Source organism: Tyto alba, unplaced genomic scaffold (genome assembly GCF_018691265.1).
Source record: "Tyto alba isolate M040663 unplaced genomic scaffold, T.alba_DEE_v4.0 Super-Scaffold_20, whole genome shotgun sequence".
NCBI classification, from domain to species: Eukaryota; Metazoa; Chordata; class Aves; order Strigiformes; family Tytonidae; genus Tyto; species Tyto alba.
This window is the reverse complement of record NW_024881283.1, coordinates 258,894-282,599: the sequence shown is the minus strand read 5'-3', so window position 1 is coordinate 282,599 and position 23,706 is coordinate 258,894. Positions and strand designations below refer to the sequence as shown.

General features: G+C 51.7%; 1 protein-coding gene across 1 annotated transcript in view; it reads left to right on the top strand.

Annotated features, from left to right (window-relative positions):
• LOC122152426 (antigen WC1.1-like) overlaps positions 1-23,706 on the top strand; it is a 30,735-nt gene continuing 7,029 nt past the window's right edge. Inside the window, 1 exon segment of the mRNA XM_042793534.1 lies at positions 1-52. Within this exon segment, the coding sequence (XP_042649468.1) occupies positions 1-52 (52 nt within the window).

The following is a 23,706-nucleotide window of genomic DNA, read 5'->3' as shown; positions in this document are numbered from 1 at the left end:
ATGGTTTCTGAGGTGGTAGAGCTTTCCTTGGTAGTAGGAAACATCAGTGAAGGTACAGAAATGTTGGGGTGAGACCAAAGCAGAGAAGCGAGATGAGTGTCTACAGCCTGCAGGGAAATAGTGCAGGTATCAGATAGTGTAGAACAGCCTGCAGTGAGGATGGCAAAGAGCTCTGGCAAAGCTGGGAGGCACCAACAGAACCCAGGTCTTTGTCCTCTTGGCTATGGCAGTTGTCTATCACTGAGACCTGTGAGAAGACACATTGTCCTCATGGTACTGGGGCCTCACTGTCTCCTTGCAAAACCAGAGAGAAGCTGGAAGTTGTTGTGCCATGGTTGTCCTTCACTTGGCTTTGCACACCCCACCTCCCACGGTCCCAGGAAGAGTCATGACCTGAGCATGAACAACAGGACCCCCCTTCTCATGGGCTGGAGGTCACAGCTTGACCTTTCTGCTTCATAAGGCAAACCAAGGGTTTTCTCAACACCAGACTTGACTGCACAGTGCCTTTGCCTACCTGCAACCACAGCCTCCAATTATCTGCTCTAACGAGTCTATGGGGAGGCTTTGTCAGTAATGGCCCTCAGTGGGGCCAATCAATGCTTCAAGGTACTTTAGGTTTTGCTTCTGACTTTGATTTCTTGAGAGATCTGCTCAACCTTCTCTCGGTACCTGAGCCTCATGGAATCAGCCTCAAATACAGCATGGGAACATTACAATGCCAAAAATTTGAACAAGCCACGACTCTTCCATCATTTTCTTCTAGTACTGGATACTCATATAGCTAATTAGGTTTCAGGAGGGTAGGTAAAGGGGAAATTTTCAATGAGCATTTTGAAGAAGTGATAGAAGAATTTTCCAGTTGATACTGATGCAGAGTGTCTCCTAAGGAGGTGTAGACAGGTAGAAAAAGCAGCCTCTTGAGTCTAGACACGGTATGGACAACTTTGCACCTCACCTCTCCAACCTCATTATGTCTTTCTTTGGCCCCCTGGAAATTACATCACTTTTCCTTACATCAGACTTGTCCACTGAAGTCTGTACCTGATTGTGACAGCTTCTTTGCAGCCATCTCTACCGATTTCATTAGAGAATTGAAAACAGGAACAGAGGGGTTTTTTTGAATTGGGGAAAAGGAAAAAAAAAAAAAAAAAAAAGAAGAAAAAATAAAACACAATAGAATGTAATCAACAATAAAACACACTTCTCAGCTGTGTGTTTAAGCAGCTTCCAATGAAGACCATTGCCAGAGCTGAGGAGTTGCCTATAGGGAGTATGAAAGAAAGACTATGGAAAGACAGTTGGGCTTTACATCCCTGAAGCACAAAGAAGGTTGATATGTGAGACGGATCTGAAGGATAAAAGAGTAAGAGGAGGAAAACCTCTGGGTAACAATGGAAAATGTGTATTTCCAAAGAGGCTTCTGAATAAATAACTTCAGATATAACGAGGTCTCTTCAAACCCAAAGCATTCTATGATTCTACTTTTACTGCTTTTTTTTGTGTGTGTTTTTTTCTCACAGATTCCTCCCTGCAGGCACAGAAATGATCCCTTACTTTTCCCCAGAGCCATCCCTGCTCCCCAGAGAGCCTTTCCCCACATGAGACTTACAGTTGTGACTATGTTGCAGTTACCTTAATAAAACAGTTTGAATCCTACAATATTATTTTGATTTTAGTTTAAAAGTATGATTTTGATTTAACATGAAGCTACAGTAGCTGTGAAAATATAAAGTACACTAAGGCCCTTAAGATTAAGCAACTAGCATGCTGTGTGCCTTGAACACTATAACAATCGTTATGGACTCTGAATTAACACAATAGGTACTGGTTATGGATCTTGACTTGAAACAATAGGTACCAGAAGAAACTGACAGCCAATCATTATTAAGGTCAAACTAAACTCTGTGAATTTTGTTGATCTTATGTAACCATGACTCTGCTGAAAAAGTGTATAAATATGTTGTGCTTTGGACCTGTCGGGGAGCACGTTTTTTGAGCTGTCCCCTGTGTTCCCCAGCGCTGGAATAAAGAAATGCCTGCTTATCTGCCTTGTGTAGGTAAGTTCTATTCATGATTGCCACCACTAACACTGCTGCCAGCCCCTTGTCCTCCCCAAGCACTGTCCTGCTGTCCTTGCAGGGTGCTGGGGCCGGGGGCCTTTCCCCCCTTCCCCAGAGCTGGCGGGGGCCCCCTCACTTTGATATTCTCTGGCAGCTTGTATCTATGGCAGAAGACATTGAGGCCCTGGGACAAGCCCAGGTGCCTGGCGGTTCTGCACAGGATGCAGATGCTGTCCAGAAACTTCATCTTGTGGCCCTCCTCCTGGCAGCCGGGGGACAGAGAGACAGGCAGGGAGCGTGAGTGGGGGGACACATGGCCAGCAGGACCGGAGCGCTGGGGGTGCAGAGCCGTGGGGGAGAGCTGGGAGAAGCAGCTCTGCCCAGCCAGCACCCCTCCAGCAGTCCGGCAGCAGCAGCAGAGCCCCTGGCAGCAGCCGCCAGCACAGCTGGCTCTGAAAGGGCCGCGGTCACCTTTTCTGGGCTGAGGACGAAGACGCGGATGAAGTACACGTGTTCCTGTTCCTCTCGGTACACAGGCAGCCAGCTGACAGCTCCAGGAGGAGGAGAGCAGGGAGGGCTGTCGAGAGAGTGCGGTGGCAGGAGAGAGCAGAGGCAGGAGCTCTGCCCTGTGGCCGGCCCCACACCCGCTCCCCTGGCACAGCCTGCCCGTGCGTGGCGGGGCTGGAGGGTGCCCAGCAGAAGGGCTGCGCTGCTGGAGCACAGAGCGGCAGGGAAAACCCCCAGTGCCGCGGGCTGAGGCCCTCGCTTGCAGCCAGACAGGAAAGGGCCCCGTCCTGCAGCATTGTTGCCTCCTGCCAGCCCAGCTGCCTCTCACTGCCCGTGCCCCGGGGCAGGAGCTGGGTGCCCTCTGCTCTCTCCCTGCTGGGGCGAGGCTGTGCTGGGTCCAGCCCCCAGCCCTGAGAAGCCCTGGCATTCAGGCAGCACCGTGTCCCCCACCCGCGGGACCCCCGCTGATGGCAGAGGGGGGAAAAGTGCTCCTGGCATCGAGCAGGGTGCGCTGGCTGTGCCCTGCCCTGCCTGGAGCAACGGGGCCCCCACTCACCGATCTGCAGCGGCTGCACCGTAGACACCTCATGGGGCTCTGGCGGAGAGCTGCTCTCCTGGGGAAACCTGTCCTCCTGCTAGGCCACCCTGGGGCGGCTGGGGGGTTTCTCTGCCATCCTGCAGGACGGAGGGAAGGGGCAGGGGTGGGCAAGGGGGAAGCTTCAGCCAAAGGCCTCTGTGCTGTGTGGCTGCTGGGGGTGGCGGGGAAAGATGTGGGCTGCGTTCGGGGACTCCTCGCTGGCCCCGTGCTCCTGCCCTGTCCCGTTGCTGTCCTACCAGACACTGCGGGCTGGGGGCCGCAGCCACGCTGAGCACACGCAGGGCAGTGGGGTGTCACAAAGGGAGGTCACAAAGGGCCCCACGGTGACCCACCACCCACGCAGGGAGGGGAGGGTGTCCCCTGGGGGGGCACAAGTCTGTCTCAGCCCCGTGTTTCCCAGAAAGCGGTTCTGTCCCATTGTGGTGGTGCAATCCTTTCCCTGCTCCTTTGCTGGGATGCTTGGTGCTTGGTGTGATTCCACCCCCCTCCTGGGCCACACACCGACCCAGGGTGGTATGGATTGGAAATGGCAGAGGAGCAGAGTGGTAAGGCACCCCCTTGACGTGCCTGGCTCCGGCTCTCCCTGTCACTTGGGAGCGGCAGTGACAGTCCATCACCTCTTGACAGCCTGGTCCATCTGTTCCTGGGACGTGGCTGAGGGTGGGCAAGAACAGAATTGCATATCCAGCAAGTTCTGGGCCAGTGCAACTGGTGGAAAACATCAGAACATTTCATCACTCGAGTCGGGCCAGGGTGGAAAATTACCTGATGAAAGTCAATTATCTTGGACCCCATAAGTAGTGACCCCCATTGAGACCCTTTAAGCTCTCCTGCACTGCAGCGGGTCTGTACCAGCATCTCCCCTGAGTTGGGACACCTCTCAGGTATCAACTCCTTGAAGTACCTTCTGCTGTCGAAGCCAATGAAGGGCCGAGATGAAGTTGCCCCCCTCAGGTCTCAATTACTGCCCATCTCATTGTGAATAGTTACTCTACACTTGAGAAGAGGAGGGAAATATTAGCTGTAGACTAACTTCTCTCACCCACCTCTCTACTTACCTGTGCTTTTGGCTATACGCAGTTGTTTTTACGAGTGTGGGTACATACATATTTCACTGGATCCAAATATTTTTGTCTTTGTGTTTGTACATCTTGTGTTTATGAATGTACATACACATGCACACAACACACACACACACATATATATTTAGGATACCTTATAGTAAGTCAGTGTGATTCATGTCATTTTCGAATCTGTAGCTGAGTCATTATTTTAATCATAATATATTTCACTGAATTATTTGTTAAATCCTTAAATTGGTTAATGGTTAGTTGCTGCTGATCATTAATATATCTTGATTTGCTGCTAAATCATTACTGTGTTAAAATTTCCATTCGTGACAAACTGGCGTAGTCAGCAGGTTGGCAGAATAACCAAATACTTGCAAAAACATGGTTTCTAACCAAATCCCACCTTCCCAGAAGACTGGGCTTGTAGTAATTAGTCTAACTGAGAAGAGGTAGAAAAACAGTTAACTGATGCCAGAGGTACAAACCAAATTTGGAAAAGATAAAGGTACATTTTGTAAAATGTTGGGAGTGTGCCTAGAATCTGCCTGCCAGGAATGAGGAAAACTTAACTATCAAATACAAGATTTACAGGCTGAGACTGCAGGGCAGAAATCTACCGAGCTGCTGTTATCAATTAAAATAGAACAATTACAAAAAGAACTTAAAGAACCCCAATTAAAACAACACAAACTGGGACAACACAGTGAAATGATGTTAATGCAGTCTCCAAACCCCCCTGATATAGTTCAAATCAGAAAATTGTGTCTCCCTAAGACTGGGATGGTTATATTTGGAGTGTTTGAAATAATAACAGCTGAGATGAAAATAATTCTTTCCACCTGCCTCAGTCCTCCAACTTGCAATTAGACCAGTTATTAAAACAGAAGAAACAGCAGGACCTTGGAGTGTGAGAAATCATATTAGTAAAACAATCTCATTTGGTGCAATTCAGATAGCCAATTTACAAGACCATTACGAGCGTAAACCAGCAGAAACTGAAACTGAATAGCTATGGGGAGTGTCTCAAAACGGGGAGGCAGATAGAATTCTGCTAGACGGAGATGAGGCTGGTGGCTATTGGGGTCCTGGTGTCTTTTTGAATGCTGGCCCCAACCCCCCAAATGGCCCCCACTCACTAACCAGCAGAGTGGCACATTGGGCTGGTGGCATCGATGTCTTAGAGAGAGGTGAGCCTCTATTAATACCTACCAAATCTCTAAATGAGCTCTCCACAGCTTTTACAAAGGCTGCCTATATTCAAGTCATGCATCAGCGTGATCCTATTGATGTTCCTGTTTTGGCACCTGTAACTCCTGCTAGACTTAAACCATCGATAAAAGGAGCCCCTGCCACACTCAAACCTTTCCTCATTGCAAAATGAGATGAAATATAGAGCGACTTAATTTGTAATGAATTGGTAAACATAACACGGGCTGTTGGAAATGGTGAGGAAAAAGAATTGGAACAAAGGGAATTACCCACTTGGGCAATGTTAATGCACAAAACTACAAATCATGCATGAGAAATGGGATGGGATGAAATTCCCAGTGAAATGAAAAAAAAAACAGATTGCACTGTTGGGGAAATTAAACCATCACATCAGAACAATTCCCAAGAACAAAAATCCTCTGACTGACAATTTTAAGGGCCTGGAATGGAGAAACCAACTATGGAAAAAAGCACTGGCACTAGGAATTCCTAGAGCCATGATTCAGAGATAACCTACTGGTGGTTCTTCTGAGTCTAATTCAAGCATTTCAAAAATGTAACACTCTGAATACTCCAACTCCTCCATCGCCAGCTCACAGAGAGAGAAATAACCCTTTCCTCCCTCGTGGGGATCAATCACGAAACGCAAGGCCAAAAAAATAATAGTGCCCAGACATCAGTTGTGCAATGGCTAAATGAGAATGGCCCTTACATTTTAATTCCTGTAGGTCCTTGGCAACAATTAACATAATTTTTAATTGATACTGGAGCACAAATTTCAAAACTTACACATGCTGATAAGCTATGCATACAACCTGGATGGTAAAAGGTTCAAATTACTGGAGTTACAGGAGCTTGCACTGTGTGCCAAACAGCAAGACTTCATTTATTGCTCCCTGATGAAAAGCTTTTGGCTTTGCAATCAAAGAGCATCATGAAAATATCCTGGGTTTCAATGTGTTGAGTAGCCAGACTTGGCATTTGCCAGATGGTAGTTTGTGGTCTTTTGGCTCAAATGCCAACCCTAACCCTAATAAAAATCAACAGACTGCCACAGTGTGTGTACTCCGTGCAGCCCCAGTACTTCCTGAATCAAAAATCACTAACGTCTCGCAGTATCCAATTTCTGCTGCAGAACATACAGGAATTTCTGAAGTAATTGCAGATTTAGAAAAACTACAAATTATTTCCAGACCTCACTCCTCATTTAATTCTCCAGTTTGGCCAGTCCATAAGACGTACAGGAGATGGTGTTTAATAATTGATTATTGATGCTTAAATGCCAATACAGCCCCATTGACAGCTGCAGTCCCCAATATTGCAACTTTGACAGCTACACTACAAGCCGCCGCACATCCTTGGATGGCAGAGGTAGATGTGAAAGATATGTTCTTCATGGTACCCTTACAGGAGGAGGATAAAGAAAACTTTGCTTTACATGGGAGGGTATCCAATATACCTTTAACAGAGTCCCACAGTGATATAAACACTCACCCACAATTGCTCATGCTGTGCTTGCTGAACTCTCACAGACAGTTTTACTTCCTGAAGAGATAAAACTATATCAGTATATAGATGATATTCTAATTGGAGGAACGTCTCCTAAAGCGGTGAGAGAAGCAGTAGCAACAGTTTGGCAAACATTGTAAGAAGGACAAATTGAAATTCCATCTGAAAAATGTCAGGGACCAAGCAAAGAAGTGAAATTTCTGGACACTTGGTGGAGTGCTGGAAGTGCAGCAATTCCACCAGGTGCTCTAAATAAAATAAAACAATCACAAATGCTGCCAATCTAGAAAAGACTTATGCAACTAATGGACACTTTAGGATACTGAAAAAAACACATACCTGGATTCTTCAACATTGCCTGTCCACTGTATTCACTTCTATGAAAGAGAAACTGTGGAAATGGGACTCAGAACATGAAGAAACATTCAAAACCATAACACGGGAATTAAAACCATATCAATCTCTAGGACTTGTCGATTCTCATGACCCTATTAGAGCAGAATGGGGTTTTACAGAGCATGGTACTTAATGTAATTTATTTCAAACTGGCCCTGATGGACTGAAAAGGCCTTTACTGTTGAGCAGGACTGCATTTAAAGAGACAGAATGGAGGTATTCTGAGTGGGGAAAAGGTCTTCTGTCTTTAGTCCGTGCAACTAAACAAGTTGAGAAAATATGACATAACAACCTGTTCAGACTAGAGGTCCATTTAATTTTTTAGACACAATTCTAAAAGAGACTGCTCCTCCAGAGGGAGTCACACCAAAACCTACAATCAGGAGATGGTATACCTCTTTAATGGGAAGAGCAGACGAAATGCAATTCACTGAAAGACATATAAAACTTTCTAAATTACAAATGCTGTAGTAACACTGACCCGCTGTCATTACAACAACCATTTAAAGCTTCACTAATTCTAGATGCATCCCCCTTCACTGAAGATACCCCAGCTGAGGGCATTTGGTTTTCCGATGCCTCAGCAAAGAGAGTGGACATTAAATGGCAATATAATCCTGTCGCATTAGAAATCCAAACTGGTAAACAAGTTATTGAAGTGGGGGAGGGCAGTGCCCAAATAGGACAACTAAGAGTGGTTGTTTTGGCAAGACAAAATTAAGCAAAACCCATATATGTGGACTCTTATGCTGTTTGGGCAGGTGCCACTGTCCTGGGATTGAGTGAGTGGTGGGGGTTTTGGTAGCAGGGGAAGCGGTTACAGTGGTGGCCTCCCGTGAGAAATTTCTCCAAGCTCCCCCAGCTCCAAGTCAGACACACCTCTGCACCAAAGTGAAGCCAATTAGCTGCACCTCTGACATAACGTATTTAAGAAGGCACTTGGGAGGAGGAGTTGGAGTTGTGAGGAGGAGTTGTGACATCTATGTGAACAGTGAGGTCAATGGAAGAAAGGAGGAGGAAAGGGCAGGGGAGGTGCGCCAGAGCAGAGCCTCCTGTATCCCATGGTGAGATGGCAGGGCCACCCCCCACTGCCACCCATGGAGGTCTGTGGTGGAGCAGATGCTGACAAACAGTCTGATGTGTCCCCCTGCAATTTCAGGTGATTATTCCTGAAGGAGGCCAGGACCCGGTGGGTAGAAGCAGCCCCTGCTGCTGTAGTTCGGTGCTGGGAGGATTGCAGCATATGGGAGTGTCCCATGCCAGAGAAGCTTGGGAAAAACTACAGCCCGTGGGAGGCACTCAGGTGGGAGAAAGTTTGTGGAGGACTGTCTCCTGTGAGTGGGGGACCACGCTAGAGCAGGAGGAACAAGTTCCAGAAGCTTCCCCCCCACTGAAGATGGCAGAAGAGGCAGCACTGACTGCACTCCCCATTCCCTGCCCCTGCACCTCTGGGGGAGGAGGTAGAGATATCGGGAGCAGAGCTGAGCCCGGGAAGAAGGGAGGGGTGGGGAGAAGGTGCTCTCAAGATGGAGCAATGCTTCTCACTATTCTGCTCTGTCTCTTAAGTGGTGTTGTTGTTAGTGTCTGTTTTAAATTTATGTTCTTTTTTTCTTCCCCTAATGAGTCTGCCTTCTGCCCATGACCGTAATGGGAGATTCAACCCTCCCTGTCCTTATCTCAGTTCCTAAATCTTTTTGGTTTAATTTTCTCCTTCCCAGAGCTAGAGGGGACGAGGGGACTGAGTGGCTGTGTGGTGCTTGGTTGCCCTCTGAGCTCAAACCAGGACAACCACACAGTGGCTTTGTCAGTGGGAAGCCCTAAACTGGGAGATGAATAGATGGCCAATCTGGAGAACTGAAGACTGGTGATTACGATTAGACGTAGCCAGAAAAACACCCTTGCAAATGGGATGGGTGAAAGCTCATGCATATGACGTTAAACCAGCCACAAACTGGAACCAAAAAGTGGACGGAATTGACAAAAATTAGGAAAATAGACATGAAAAATTCTTTAGAACCCACATGGTATCTATTGGGAGAATGGTTACATCAAAAAAGAAAAGAGCTCTGGCCTACTGCTTTTGCCTGTATATATCTGGGATTTTCACAGGTCTACTTTTCCATTGTGCTTTGATCTTTCCCACAGCAGGGCAGGAATCTCAAGGATGTTCAATAAGGTGCCTCTGTGTTTCTCACAGGCCTCTGTTATCTAAGCACAGACATTCTACCTGTCAAGCACACAGAGGTAAACCACAATTAGTGTGATATATGTGTTTTTTGGCACCTCAGCTGCAAGTCACTTGAGCATATTTACAATCCTCCTCGGCAATTTTCCATTCTATTCCCACAACAGGGCAACCTAATAAAAGCCAACAGCTACCTGCAGAGATGGTGGAGCCAAGCTCTCTTCTGCAGTGGCCAATGATATGACAGGGGCACCAGTCACAAACTACCTTTTGGGAGCTCTAGACTGAGCCTCAGGAGAAATAGAATGGACTAGGAGGAACATTGCTGTGATCTCCACCTTTGGAGCGCTTCGGGTTTCAGCTCTACAAAGTCACAGCCAGCCTGGAGGCTGGACTAGAGACCCCTAGAAGTCTCTTCCCCACCAATCCTTCCATGAGCCTGTGCCTTGCAACATGCCCTACAAGAAGAGACTAAGATGGAGGTGAGGGCCTCTATGTCATAGGACAATTCAGGGTAAAAGGGAGCTCAGGAAGCCTCGAGTCCAATGCCCAGCTCAAAGCAGGGCCAGCTCTGAGGTCAGACCAGGTAGCTCGGTAAATGTCAACATTCACATAGAGAGTTTACACATGAGCCAGGCATCTAAGCCACCATTACAGAATTGAAGATGAGACATTTGACCATCTCCCTGAACACAGCTATCAGTATGCCATCCCTCCTGAGATTCCTGGGAACATCCACCTTCTTGTGCAGAAGATTCTTCTGTAAGATTCCTGGCACATCTCCAGACCAGGGGGTGCTCTAGGCCGTAAAAAAGAAAGAAAGTCTGACTTGGGTACTGTCAACTTAATTACTAAAAGAGAGGGAGATGGAGGGATCTCAGAGCTTCCATGTTGCTGCTGAAGATTTAAGCCTCTGAGAAAAGAGCTCAGAATGAAAGTTTTGAGCTAACATATCTTTTTGATCATTTCACTTGTGAAGGCTCTGCTCCCCACATCCAGTCACTGGTACCCAGAACCTGCCCTGCTTTTCCTTCTTCTCCTCCCCAAACCTGACCAAGTGATGAGAAGAAAGGAAGCAGAAAGGCCCTAGGCCTCTGTGAATCAGTGGGGGTCTGGCACTTGGAGGCCACAGTGTCATTTCATTGTACACCCCGTAAAGAACTAAGCTGGGAAGTGAGACTGAAAGCCCAAATCCACAGGGTTCATTGACAGGCAAGGCTGTGTCCGTGGCTGGTCTGGAAACCAGTACACCTCCTGCGTAGATCAAGCTGGTGTTGAAACTCTGGCTTGGGCTTCAATGGTCTCCTGGGCCCAGGGACAGAGGTGTGGGCCCAGACCCGAGGTTGGGCTGGCCAGGGCCGATGGAGGCCTATGGATGCTCTCAGTGCCCTGACACTGCGCCCACGGGATCCCCCCTGGCAGTGCCCTCGAGAGGCCAAGTTCTCCTTCCCTGAAGTCCAGGGCCTGTGCTCTGCTCCTCTCCTTCTCCACATCCCTGGGGATCTGGGAGACCAGGATTTCATGGTCACGCCCTGACAATGGTATTCACATCCCTGACCAGCTCTTTTGGGAATACCAGGTCCAGGTGAGCAGACTGAAAGGACTATTTGCCATCTGTGCTAAGAATATTTCCACAAACTCCACAAGAAACGTCCTGGGTGGTTTGCATGCTGCTGTCCCACATGAGCAGTGAATACCAAGGAAACTGTGTCCTCCAGAAGAGCCAGGTTGTGTGATCCACTGATTTCCTGCGATCATTCAATTAAGACATTGTTGACTCCTCACTCTGGCTGTATGACCTGTAAATGGCTGGGATGGAGTTGATTTTCTTCATAGCAGCCCATAGGGTGATGTGCTTTGGATTTGTTACTAAACCAGCACTGATAACACATCAGAGTTTTGGCTGTTGCTGAACAGCCCTTGCAGAGCATGAAGGCTTTCTCTTTTTCCCACTCTGCCCCTGCAGCAAGAAGGCTGGGGGTATACAAGAAGTTGGCAGGGGCACAGCTGGGACAGCTGACCCCAAAGGATCAAAGAGATTTTCCATTCCATATGATGTCAGGCTCAGAAAAAAAAAAAAAAAAAAAAAAAAAAAAAATCAAAGAAAAAAAACAAACCTAAACAAAACAAACAAAAACCACCAACAAATAATAATAAAAAACAAAACCAAAAACAAACTAAACCCCCCCCCCAAAAAAAAAAAAAAACAAAAAAACAAAACAAAACCCAAACTCAATGAAAGAGGAAAAAGTGGAGATTTTTGTAGTCGTGGCATTTGTCTTCCCAAGCCGTACTTTCCTAGCAATGACTAAAGATCTGTTGCTGATGAGACATTGTGCATGAACTCCCCATTTTGCTTTGCTTGCACACGCAGATATTGCTTCACCTATTAAACTCTCTTTGTCTTGACCCATGAGTTTTCCTGCTTTTGCACTTCCAATTCCCTCCCCTGTCCTGCTGGGGTCGTGGGGGGCAGAGGACAGTGAGCAAATGACTCTGTGGGTGCTTAGCTGCTGGCTGGGGTAAACCAAACTGAACACCTACCACAGTGTCATCGTTTCTGGTTTCTCCTTTGACCCACACACATCTCGATCCATGAGCTTTCCCTCTTGTCCTGTTGAGTGGGCTGAGTGAGTGAGCAGCTGGGTGGCTGTCTGGCTGCTGGTCAAAGTTAACACACCACAGGACCACATCAGGACTGCTGTGTCCAGTACGGGGTTCCCCAGCACAAGAAAGATCCTGACAGACTGGAGCGAGTCCTGCGGAGGCCAGAAGGATGGTTGGGGCCTGGAGCACATTATGGACAAGGAGTGGCTGAGAGAGCTGGGGTTCTGAGAAATCCCTCAGAGCCAAACTCTGCAGCAAGGACCCAGGCCAGTTGGTGGGATCTCACTCAATGGATATTTTCAGTATTTGTCAAGACAAGCCCATGAGCACCTGATCTAGCTGGAGCTGTCTGAGACGGGGCTTGGCTGAGAGACCGGCTGTGGCAAGAGCTACTGGGACTTGGTGCGTCATGAGTGTCAGTAGGAAACTGGTTTCCTTTTTATTAGTAATGGTGGTAGAGTTGGGTATCACTGGTGTTTCCTCTTCCAGGACTTTTCCAGCCCAGCCCAGCCCCAGCCCAGCTCTCCCCACCTGCCCTGGCCCCAGGGCAGTGCCCACCACAGGGTGCTGCAGCACTCTGGGCACTCAACCACAGCTCCAGCTCCTCGGAAGGGCACAGCAGCTCCTGGAGGTCAGACAGGGGGGTCAGCCTTCCCACAAGCACCAGGGCTGATGCTGGCCAAAAGGGCAGGAGGAAACAGAGGCCAGTCAGTCTCTAGCTCTGCTGCATTCATCTGGTAGGTTGTCCCTAACCTCAACTGCATTTACACCCTTCCCTTCCCCCACCAGCCCTGCTCCCCAGCACAGCACAAGAGTCCTGGCCCTGGGCCTCCTCAGGCAGCTCCTGCACCTCTCCAGTCTCCCTTTCCCATGCCCACTGCGTTCACACTGACCCCCAGGGCACTGCAGAGTCCTTGCTTGCATATACCTTGATTTAGTGCTTTGCTTTTGGGGGACTGTCAACTTCGAGGGTGTTTCACTCTGTGTGTGTCCATTCATTCCCACCCCAGGGCATGTGGTGACCCCTACTCCTCTCCTGACCAAATTATTTTCCATAAAGACAGCTATATGCCATGAGTCCTGGCATATATGAAGCAGCCTGAGGAGGTAGTGGGGAGCTCATGCACCATCTTACACCAAGAAGAGAGCCTTTAAAAGCAGAACTTTTTGTCCAGTGGAACCCAATGGTACTGTGAGCTTAACTCCAAATACAGGGAGAACATAAGGAGAAAAGAATTTTAAAAGACCAATTCCTTAGACATTTTATTGGCAGCCACTTTGGAGGAAGAACCCAGCCTTCAGGCACTGCACCCAGGAGATCCCATTTTATTCAAGAGCTGCTATTGGACACGTCACATCTGACACAGTGTGGTGCAAGAGTAAGACACAACAGGAAAAATCCTCAAGAGAGGTAGTATAAGTCCAGAAAATTATCTATATGTAGGATTATTACAGGGAAAATAGCAGACTCCTGGCCTAAGATAAACTCTGGGAAATGTGAAGTGACTTGAGACAGGTTGTTGTCAGTGAAACTACATCCCTTGGGTCAGTTTCCATAGGGCATCCTTGAGCTGCTGGTTCCTCATGCTGTAGGTGAGGGGGTTCACTGCAGGAGGCACCACCGAGTACAGAACGGACAGCACCAGGACCAGGGTTGGGGAGGAGATGGAGGGGGGCTTGAGGGAGGCAAACATGGCAGTGCTGAGAACCAGGGAGATTATGGCCAGGTGAGGGAGGGATGTGGAGAAGGCTTTGTGCCGTCCCTGCTCAGAGGGGATCCTCAGCACGGCCCTCAAGCTTTGTGCCTAGCACAGTGCAATGAAAACAAGGCAGCCAAATGCAACAAAGACACTAACCACGATAAGCCTGAACTTCCCTGAGGTAGGAGTCTGAGCAGGCAAGCTTGAGGATTTGGGGAATTTCCCAGAAGAACTGGTCAACAGCATTGCCTTGGTGGAGCGGTATTGACAATGTATTGGCTGTGTACAGCACAGCATAGAGAAACCCACCGCCCCAGGCAGCTGCTGCCATGTGGACACAAGCTCTGCTGCCCAGGAGGGTCCCGTAGTGCAGGGGTTGGCAGATGGCAACGTAGCGGTCGTAGGCCATGATGGTGAGAATTCTCAGCTGACATAAAAAAGAAAAAGAGCTGAGCCACACACCCTTGGCAGGAGATGGCCCTAGTGTCCTGCAGGGAATTGACCACGGATTTGGGAACAGTGGTGGAGATGGAGCCCAGGTCAAGGACTGAAAGTTTGAGGAGGAAGTGAGAGAAGGCCAAAACTATTTCTCCTCTTCAGAGCGAAGAAGTTGTTTATGGTAGAATCCTAGTTGGTCAGCATGTTCTACTCATATTATTTTCTTCCTTTCATCTCACATAGTTTAGTCAACTGCTAGGCAGAATTAATATCAAGATGTTTTGAAATATGCAACGTCTCCCTTAGAAAATGTAAGTAGGCCTTGAGATGGTTCCTTAAGTTTCCTGAGTACCCCTGATAACAAGGGCCTAAGACGCCACTGTCAAGATAATCACCTGGGAATTAGTTTAAACTGACCTTCTTGGAGCATCCCAGGTGCCAAAGAATGGATGAGCTAACTGCATGACCATATGTGGGCAAAGGAATCCCAAAGTTCAATCACCGGACACTGTGAGGAAGACTATGAGCGACCACCAGAGGGGGAAAAGACCCTAACCCTAATTTTATCACACATGCTCGGACTATGTAGATAAATTCTAGGAAATCTTATGTATATGTAGATTAGTTCTCAGAAATCCACAGAATATGTACAAGCTCACAGCACATATTCTCTGTGATTGTACCTGTCTGTGGGAGCACTCGTGGTGGAGCGATCCCCAGTGCTGCCCAGCGCTGCTAATAAAGAATACCTGCTCAGCAGTTCTACTGGATTCTAAGTGTTGAGTGAATTTCTGTGTCAGAAGGAGCAGCCCCTGCGGCCCTGGCTGGAGCAGTCGGGGTGGGGGTGGCTCGGGGGCACCACGGGGATGTGCCTGGGCTCAGCTCCAGGAGGAAACCACAGACTTCCTGCCCGGGCGCTTGTGGGGGGGAGTGCAAGGAGCTCTGTGAGGCCACGTGGGCTGTGGTTTGTGCACCTGCAGGCTGCAGCTCCCGAGCCCCCGCGGGGAATAACGGCCCCTCGGTGACATGCTGAGAGTCAGGGATCCGTCTGAGCTGCTTGTCTGCTGCCAGGACAGGGACATGGCCCAGCCCCAGCTCGTTTGAAGGGACCTTCCATGGGGCTCTCCAGGGAGGGACGGGTGAGCCAGCGCTCCTGGGATGGGGCTCTGGCCTGGGCTGAGGCCCTTTCCCCGCTGCTGCTCCCAGCACAGAGGGGTCTGAAGCAGGGGCAGGGGCTCTTTCCTTCCCCCCTGACACTAGCCCCCGGTGCCGTCCCAGCCCCGTGGTTCCCGTGGCATGGGGATGGCTGGGCACTCGCACCTTGGGCTCTTGGATGTGCCGAGTATAGGAGATGCTCAGTGCTCCCGGCCCACACAGCAGGGTTCAAGGCATGAAAAACCCATTTCCCCCACTACAGCCAGCCCTGTCCTGTGACGCCGCACCACCACAGTGATGTGACACCTGCAGCAGAGCCATCCCTCATATATGGTCATGCATGGCACTGGAGACGTTCATTGGAGGGCTGGGCTGTGTCGGAGGGGAGATAACTCCCGATAATGTCTAAAAAGGTGCTGCTGCTTTGATTGGCTCCTCCCGTAGCTGGCCTGGCATCTGCAGAGCTATATTGCCCTCCCTGTCATCATTTGTCCCCGTGAGTCCCCAGGACCTGTGACAGGAGTGGTGGCACGGCAGGGATGTGCTGGCAGGGCAGGAGGCTCAGGATGGGCACAGAGGGACTGCTGTCCCCTCAGGTGCTGGGGCTGCTCCTCTGGGTACAGCTGTGCAGGGGTAAGTGCCGGCTCCCTTGTCCCACAGCCCAGGAATAGCGGGTACCAGCGTGGTCATCGGGATCTGTTTGGGAATGGGGATTCTTTGCAGGTGCTACAGAGATGATGGACACAACGTGCTCAAGTCCGTGGACCCTGTGCCCTTCCCTGGGCCCATCTGGGTGGGAGACAGTATCTCCTTTTGCAGGGTTTCAGTGTCTAGGGCAGCCTGTGCCTGGCTGGATTCATAGACACCCTGTCCTGGGGTACCTTTTGGGACCCCCTGTCCCCTCGCACTGTGCCTCTGGAGTCGGTGGTGGCCTTGCAGGTGATGGCAGCACCCAGAGATCCTCCCCGGGACACTGCTAATGTCTTGGGTGTCCTGAAGGGATTTTACACTGTTCACTGCCCCCTTTTTCCAGGGGAGCCCTGACCCCATGAAGACAGTTTGTACCCCATGGAGAGATGGGGACCAGGGCATCTACAGCAGAGAGACACCCTTCCTGGGGGATCTGGCCCAGTGCAGGGACTGGGCTGACACCAGGGATGAGAAGAGGATGTGGGTGGGGGGATCCTCTGGATCGTCTCAGTGGGAACACGGAAAGCCCTGGGCATGGGGGTGGGTTTGGCTGGTGCTGGGGCAGGCAGTTGCATGGGAAGCTGCAGGCCTGGGTACACGGGGCTGTTCAGGGGGTGCTGGGGAGGAGCAGGTGCCCAGTGCAGGGCTGGGCAGTGTGCGGGTGGGCGTGGGAAGGAGGCAGGTGGCCATTGGGGTGGGAAAAGGTGCCTTGTGTGGTGGGATGGTGAATGACCCAGCAGGTCTGGAGCTGGGCACCCCCAGCCTTGCACAGCCCATGAGGATAGAAGGGACCCCTGAACTGCCCTGGGGACAGCCTGGAGGGGAGTGGGCTCCCACCCTGGTGCCTCTGACTCTACCTTGGCAGTGGGCTCCCCCAGACCCACAGTCTGGGGCTCAGTGATCCCCTGACCCATCCCATCTTGGTGTTTGAAGGTGCTGTGGAGGTGAGGCTGGCAGACGGAGACAGGCGCTGTGCTGGGAGAGTGGAGGTGAAACATCAGGGCAAGTGGGGGACAGTGTGTGATGACTACTGGAGCATGAAGAATGCAGCAGTGGTTTGTAAACAGCTGGACTGTGGGTCTGCTGTTGGAGCTCCTCGGTATGGACACTTTGGGCCAGGATCTGGCCCCATTTGGATGGATGATGTTGGCTGTAATGGCACTGAATCTGCCCTGTCTGACTGCACACACAGAGGATGGGGTGAACATGACTGTGGACATTCTGAGGATGCTGGAGTGATGTGTTCAGGTAAAGAGACAACCTATTCCATACTTCTGGGTCTGGGATTGTGGAAAGGATCTGGCTGTGCCCTCAGGGAGCAATGAGCGGACACTGGAGCACTGCTCAATGTGGCCAGTCACACTGCTGAGCTGGGACTGTCATTGCTGGTGTCCCCAGTCCCTGGGGAAAGCCCCGAGTGAGCCTACCCAAGGGTGAACTAACCCTGCTACAGTGTCTCAGCCCCTCTTCTGCCAGTGTCTTAGGCTGCAAACGAACACCCTGTCTCTGCCCCAGTGTGTCCACTGGTATCCACTGGTCTCCACCCAGTCTGCCCATTCCCAGCCAACAGTGCTCAGGGCCCTGTGCTGGAGAAACCAGGGTGGGACTTTCTCAGAACATCACAACTTGGAGGAACGGCATGAGGTGGCTGGTCCCCGTGGGTCATTCCCCATCACAAGCATGAGTACCTCAGCTGAATCAGACTGGCTTTTCATGGAGTACAAGTGCTGTCCCTGGGCAGAGGAACAGCCTTGGACCCAAACTGCACACACCACTGCAGTGCTGGGGGGACCATGCCAGTCGGCACAGGGCACCTTGTGCAGCAGCAGTTTGTCTGAGCAGTGCCTGGTGCTGTAACAGACACATACCTTTGGAACTTCTGATGGTGTAGAGAAGGGGTGCAGGGGGGCCTGGATGTGTTTGTGACACCAACACTTCCCCAACAGCTTCTTCTGCATGTTCCATGGGTGATCCTGGTCACAGCTTGCTTGGAGGTGGTGTGGGATGTGGGCATGGGAATGCCACAAGGCTCTGGGAACTCCCAGTTGATTTATTTCCAGAATTTTTCCGTCTGGTGGAAGGGAAGAACCGCTGCTCAGGACGTGTGGAGATCTATGATGGGGACCTGTGGAAAAGTGTCTGTGATTCCCACTTTGGTCCCAAGGCTGCTGACGTGCTCTGCAGGGAGTTGCAGTGCGGCGCAGCCCTGCCTGTCGCTGGAGGAAGTCACGTTGGAGAAGGGGTGGGTCCCATGTGGGATGGAGAGCTGCGGTGTGTGGGGAATGAATCCCTCCTCGCCTCCTGCCCCAGGGGGTCCCCCCGGGACCAGCCCTGCACCCATGCAAACAGCGCTGTTGTGAACTGCACAGGTAAGGACTCAGGGTGGGCTGTTGAACACCTGGGCTGTGCCAGGGGCAGGGGAGGAGGGCAGGGACTGTGCTGGCCTTGGCCTGAGAACAGGAGGGGTGATGTTGTCTCCTGCAGTCTGCAGTTACGCAGGAAAAGATGCAGAAGCCAATGTCTCGCTTCTGTTCCATCCTCCTGCATTTGGTGCACGGCTGCCGAAAGGTTCAGGATGGGAACAGAGTCCCTCTGTCCCCTTAGTTACTGTAGCTGCTCCTCTGGGTGCAGTTGTGCAGGGGGAAATGCCTGCTGCCCTGCCACAAAGCCCTGGGGCCAAGGAGCAGCACAGGGATCCCTCTGGAAACGGGGCTTCTTCCCATGTGTCGATGTGACAAGGGCTAGAAAGTGAACAGGTTCACTGAGCCTGTGCTTCTCTGCATGGCAGAAGGGCTTTTCTGCTTCCAGGGCTCCCACGTTTCTGGCCGTTGGTACCCGGGTGTGGATTTGCCATCCTTGGGCACCGTCCCTGGGGCCCTGGCTCTGCCAGCTCTGTTCCCTGTGAGCTGGTGGTGCCTTAACTGGTGGCTCTTTGTTCTGTCATCCCAGAGGCACAGCCAGCCTCCGGGGTACCCAGGAAGGGGTGTGGGCTCTTCACTCTTGTCCCGGAGTCAGGGTGATCCCCGGCCTGACCGGGGGTGGGTTGTGCTTGTGGAGACAAGGGAACTGGGGTATCTGTTCCCAGAGGCTCGCAAAGGGGTGACCTTCCTGGGGGGATCCCAGACAAGGTCAGGTTTGGGCTGATGCCCAAGGACAAGGAGGGGGCATGGGTTGGGAGGCCTCACTGGGACCATCATTCTGCTCCACAGGGGACACGGAAAGTCGTGAGGGAAGAGGGTGAGTTGGGAGGGGCCCAAGGCAGGCTGTGGTCCAGGGGAGCTGGGGGCTCTGGGGAGGAGTAGCCATGTGAGCCTGGGGGATCCCTGGTGGGGACAGGCCCCTTTTCAGGGTGCTGTCTGGGGAGGAGCAGGAGCCCTAATTGGGCATGGGTCAGGGGCGAGGGGCCGTTGGGGTGATAGGAAGTGCCAAATTGTGTGGTGCCACAAATGACCCAGCAGGGCCGGAGCTGGGAACCCTCAGCCTTGCACAGCCCATGAGGAGAGAAGGGACCCCTGAACTGCCTTGGGGACAGCCTGGATGGGAGGGGGCTCCCACCCTGGTGCCTCTGACTCCACCTGCACAGGGCTTCCCCGAGACCCGCGGTGCTGGGGCTGAGCGCTGTCCTGACTGGTCCTGTGTCAGTGTTTGAAGGTGCTGTGGAGGTGAGGCTGGCGGACGGTGGCAGGCGCTGTGCTGGGAGAGTGGAGGTGAAACAACAGGGCAAGTGGGGGACCTGTGTGTGGTCACTACTGGAGCATGAAGGATGCAGCAGTGGTTTGTAAGCAGCTGGGCTGTGGGTCTGCTGTTGAAGCTCCTCAGTACGGACACTTTGGGCAAGGATCTGGCCCCATTTGGATGGATGATGTTGGCTGTAATGGCACCGAATCTGCCCTGTCTGACTGCACACATGGAGGATGGGGTGAACATAACTGTGATCATAGCCTTGATGCTGGAGTGGTGTGTTCAGGTAAGGGGACAACCTATTCCATACCTCTGGGGCTCAGATTGTGGAAGGAACCTGGCTGTGCCCTCATGGAGCAACAGTCAGGCATCGGAGCATTGCCCAGTGTGGCCAGTCACACTGCTGAGCTGGAACTGTCATTACTGGTGTCTCCAGTCCCTGGGGAAAGCCAGTGGGAACCTGCCCAAGGGTGCCTTACTGTGCCTGGTCCCTGAGCTGGCACAGATGAACCCTCTATCCCTGCCCTGCATGGTCTGTTGATTGCCATCTTTCTCCTCCTGTTCACCCAGGAGCTGTCTGGCAGTGCTCAGGGCCAGCTGTCCCCATGCCAGAGGCACCAGAAGTGACTCCTGTGGCCACCCACTGTCCTGGGGAAGGGCGTGAGATGGGGAGCTACTTTTCGGTTGTCCCCCTTAGCAGACACAGGACCATTGGCTGATGTGTTTGTGCCACCAGCACCCCCTGAGAGCAGCTGGGGACCTCGTAGGGTTGTTTTGCCTGTGGCCACCTTGGAGATCAGCTGGCATGTAGTCAGGGTATTGCCAGAGGGCTGTGGGAACTCTCAGGGGTCATTGGTTGGTCCAGAATCTGTCCGGCTGCTCTAAGGGCACCGGTCCTCCTGAGGACGTATAGTGATCCATGAGGAGGCCCTTTGGACAGCGGTGTGTGACTCACACTTTGGTCCCAATGGTGCCAACGTGGTTTGCAGAGTCTGCTGTGGGTCTGCAATAGACACACCCCCCTGAGTGCTCTGATGGTGTAGGGAAGGTGTGTAACTTAGCCTGGATGCTTTTTTGACATTAACACTCCCCCAACAGCTTCCTCTTTCATTAATGCAAAAGTCAGTCTGTAAGGAAACTCTCAGAGACCAAGGTTTACGGTTTCTGAAGGAAGCATTCCTTCACTCATGCCAGGCCAGTGAGGCTTAATTCCACCTAGCACTGACTCCCTGAACTTGTTTGTATCCTGTCAATATAGGAAAAAGTCATACATATTCATTAGCTTTATGGCGAGTATATACATAAATACAAGCCTTCCCTGGTACTCCTTTTAATACTATAATGCCCTTTACACATGCGTGGTTGTGCATCCTGGTGGTCGTTTCAGTATGTCAGTGGCCATTACTTCCACCTTGCTCATCTTCTTTACCTTCTCCTTTTCTTAAAATTGTCTATCTTGATACTCATCGTTGTTTTCATTAAGTTCACACATGACAAAATCAGTCCATTCTGGTCTTTTTGCAACTCTTCTTCTTGTTATTATCTTTGGGCATTCAGCATGTATACTACTTAATCTAAGCCGACCTTGGATGGTCAGTAGCTACGTGCAAGACTATCCAATTAAGCACCCACTATCTTCAAAGGTTATGCAATAAAGCAACTGCTACCTTCATAGGACTATTGTTAAAAATAACAGCTTGTTTCAAGGACCTACCTTCTACGCAATCTGTCCTTTCAAGCAAATATTACATGGAAACTTAAAGCTATCACGGGGATATGCAATGGGTGATTTGGTGACAGCTTGCTTAGAGGTTGTGTGGGATGTGGGCATGGGAATGCCACAAGGCTCTGGGAACTCCCAGTTGATTAGATTTTTTTCTAGAATTTTTCCGGCTAGTGGAAGGGAAGAACCGCTGCTCAGGACGCATGGAGATCCGTGATGGGGACCTGTGGAAAAGTGTCTGTGATTCCCACTTTGGTCCCAAGGCTGCTGACGTGCTCTGCAGGGAGTTGCAGTGCGGCGCAGCCCTGCCTGTCGCTGGAGGAAGTCACGTTGGAGAAGGGGTGGGTCCCATGTGGGATGGAGAGCTGCGGTGTGTGGGGAATGAATCCCTCCTCACCTCCTGCCCCAGGGGGTCCCCTCGGGACCAGCCCTGCACCCACGCAAACAGCGCTGCTGTGAACTGCACAGGTAAGGACTCAGGGTGGGCTGTTGAACACCGGGGCTGTGCCAGGGGCAGGGGAGGAGGGCAGGGACTGTGCTGGCCTTGGCCTGAGAACAGGAGGGGTGATGTTGTCTCCTGCAGTCTGCAGTTATGCAGGAAAAGATGCAGAAGCCAATGTCTCGCATTCTGTCTCAGTCCTCCTGCATTTGGTGCACGGCTGCCGAAAGGTTCAGGATGGGAACAGAGTCCCTCTGTCCCCTTAGTTACTGTAGCTGCTCCTCTGGGTGCAGTTGTGCAGGGGGAAATGCCTGCTGCCCTGCCACAAAGCCCTGGGGCCAAGGAGCAGCACAGGGATCCCTCTGGAAACGGGGCTTCTTCCCATGTGTCGATGTGACAAGGGCTAGAAAGTGAACAGGTTCACTGAGCCTGTGCTTCTCTGCGTGGCAGAAGGGCTTTTCTGCTTCCAGGGCTCCCACGTTTCTGGCCGTTGGTACCCGGGTGTGGATTTGCCATCCTTGGGCACCGTCCCTGGGGCCCTGGCTCTGCCAGCTCTGTTCCCTGTGAGCTGGTGGTGCCTTAACTGGTGGCTCTTTGTTCTGTCATCCCAGAGGCACAGCCAGCCTCCGGGGTACCCAGGAAGGGGTGTGGGCTCTTCACTCTTGTCCCGGAGTCAGGGTGATTCCCAGGCCTGACCGGGGGTGGGTTGTGCTTGTGGAGACAAGGGAACTGGGGTATCTGTTCCCAGAGGCTCGCAAAGGGGTGACCTTCCTGGGGGGATCCCAGACAAGGTCAGGTCTGGGCTGATGCCCAAGGACAAGGAGGGAGCATGGTTTGGGAGGCCTCACTGGGACGATCATTCTGCTCCACAGGGGACACGTAAAGTCCTGAGGGAAGAGGGTGAGTTGGGAGGAGCCCAGGGCAGGCTGTGGTCTAGGGGAGCTGGGGGCTCTGGGGAGGAGTAGCCATGTGAGCCTGGGGGATCCCTGGTGGGGACAGGTCCCTTTTCAGGGTGCTGTCTGGGGAGGAGCAGCAGCCCTGGGTGAGCACAGGATAGGGACGAGGGGTTGTTGTGGTGGAAGTGCCAAAGTGTGTGGTGCCACAAATGACCCAGCAGGGCCAGGAGCTGGGCACCCCTAGCCTTGCACAGCCCATGAGGATAGAAGGGATCCCTGAACTGCCCTGGGGACAGCCTGGATGGGAGTGGGCTCCCACCCTGGTGCCTCGGACTCCACCTGCACAGGGCTTCCCCAGACCCGTGGTGCTGGGGCTGAGCGCTGTCCTGACTGGTCCTGTGTCAGTGTTTGAAGGTGCTGTGGAGGTGAGGCTGGCGGACGGCGGCAGGCGCTGTGCTGGGAGAGTGGAGGTGAAACAACACGGCAAGTGGGGGACTGTGTGTGGTCACTACTGGAGCATGAAGGATGCAGCAGTGGTTTGTAAACAGCTGGACTGTGGGTCTGCTGTTGAAGCTCCTCAGTACGGACACTTTGGGCAAGGATCTGGCCCCATTTGGATGGATGATGTTGGCTGTAATGGCACCGAATCTGCCCTGTCTGACTGCACACACGGAGGATGGGGTGAACATGACTGTGGTCATGCTTATGATGCTGGAGTGGTGTGTTCAGGTAAGATGACAACCTATTCCATACCTCTGGGGCTCAGATTGTGGAAGGAACGTTGCTGCGCCCTCAAGGAGCAAAAGTCAGGCACCAGAGCATTGCCCAGTGTGGCCAGTC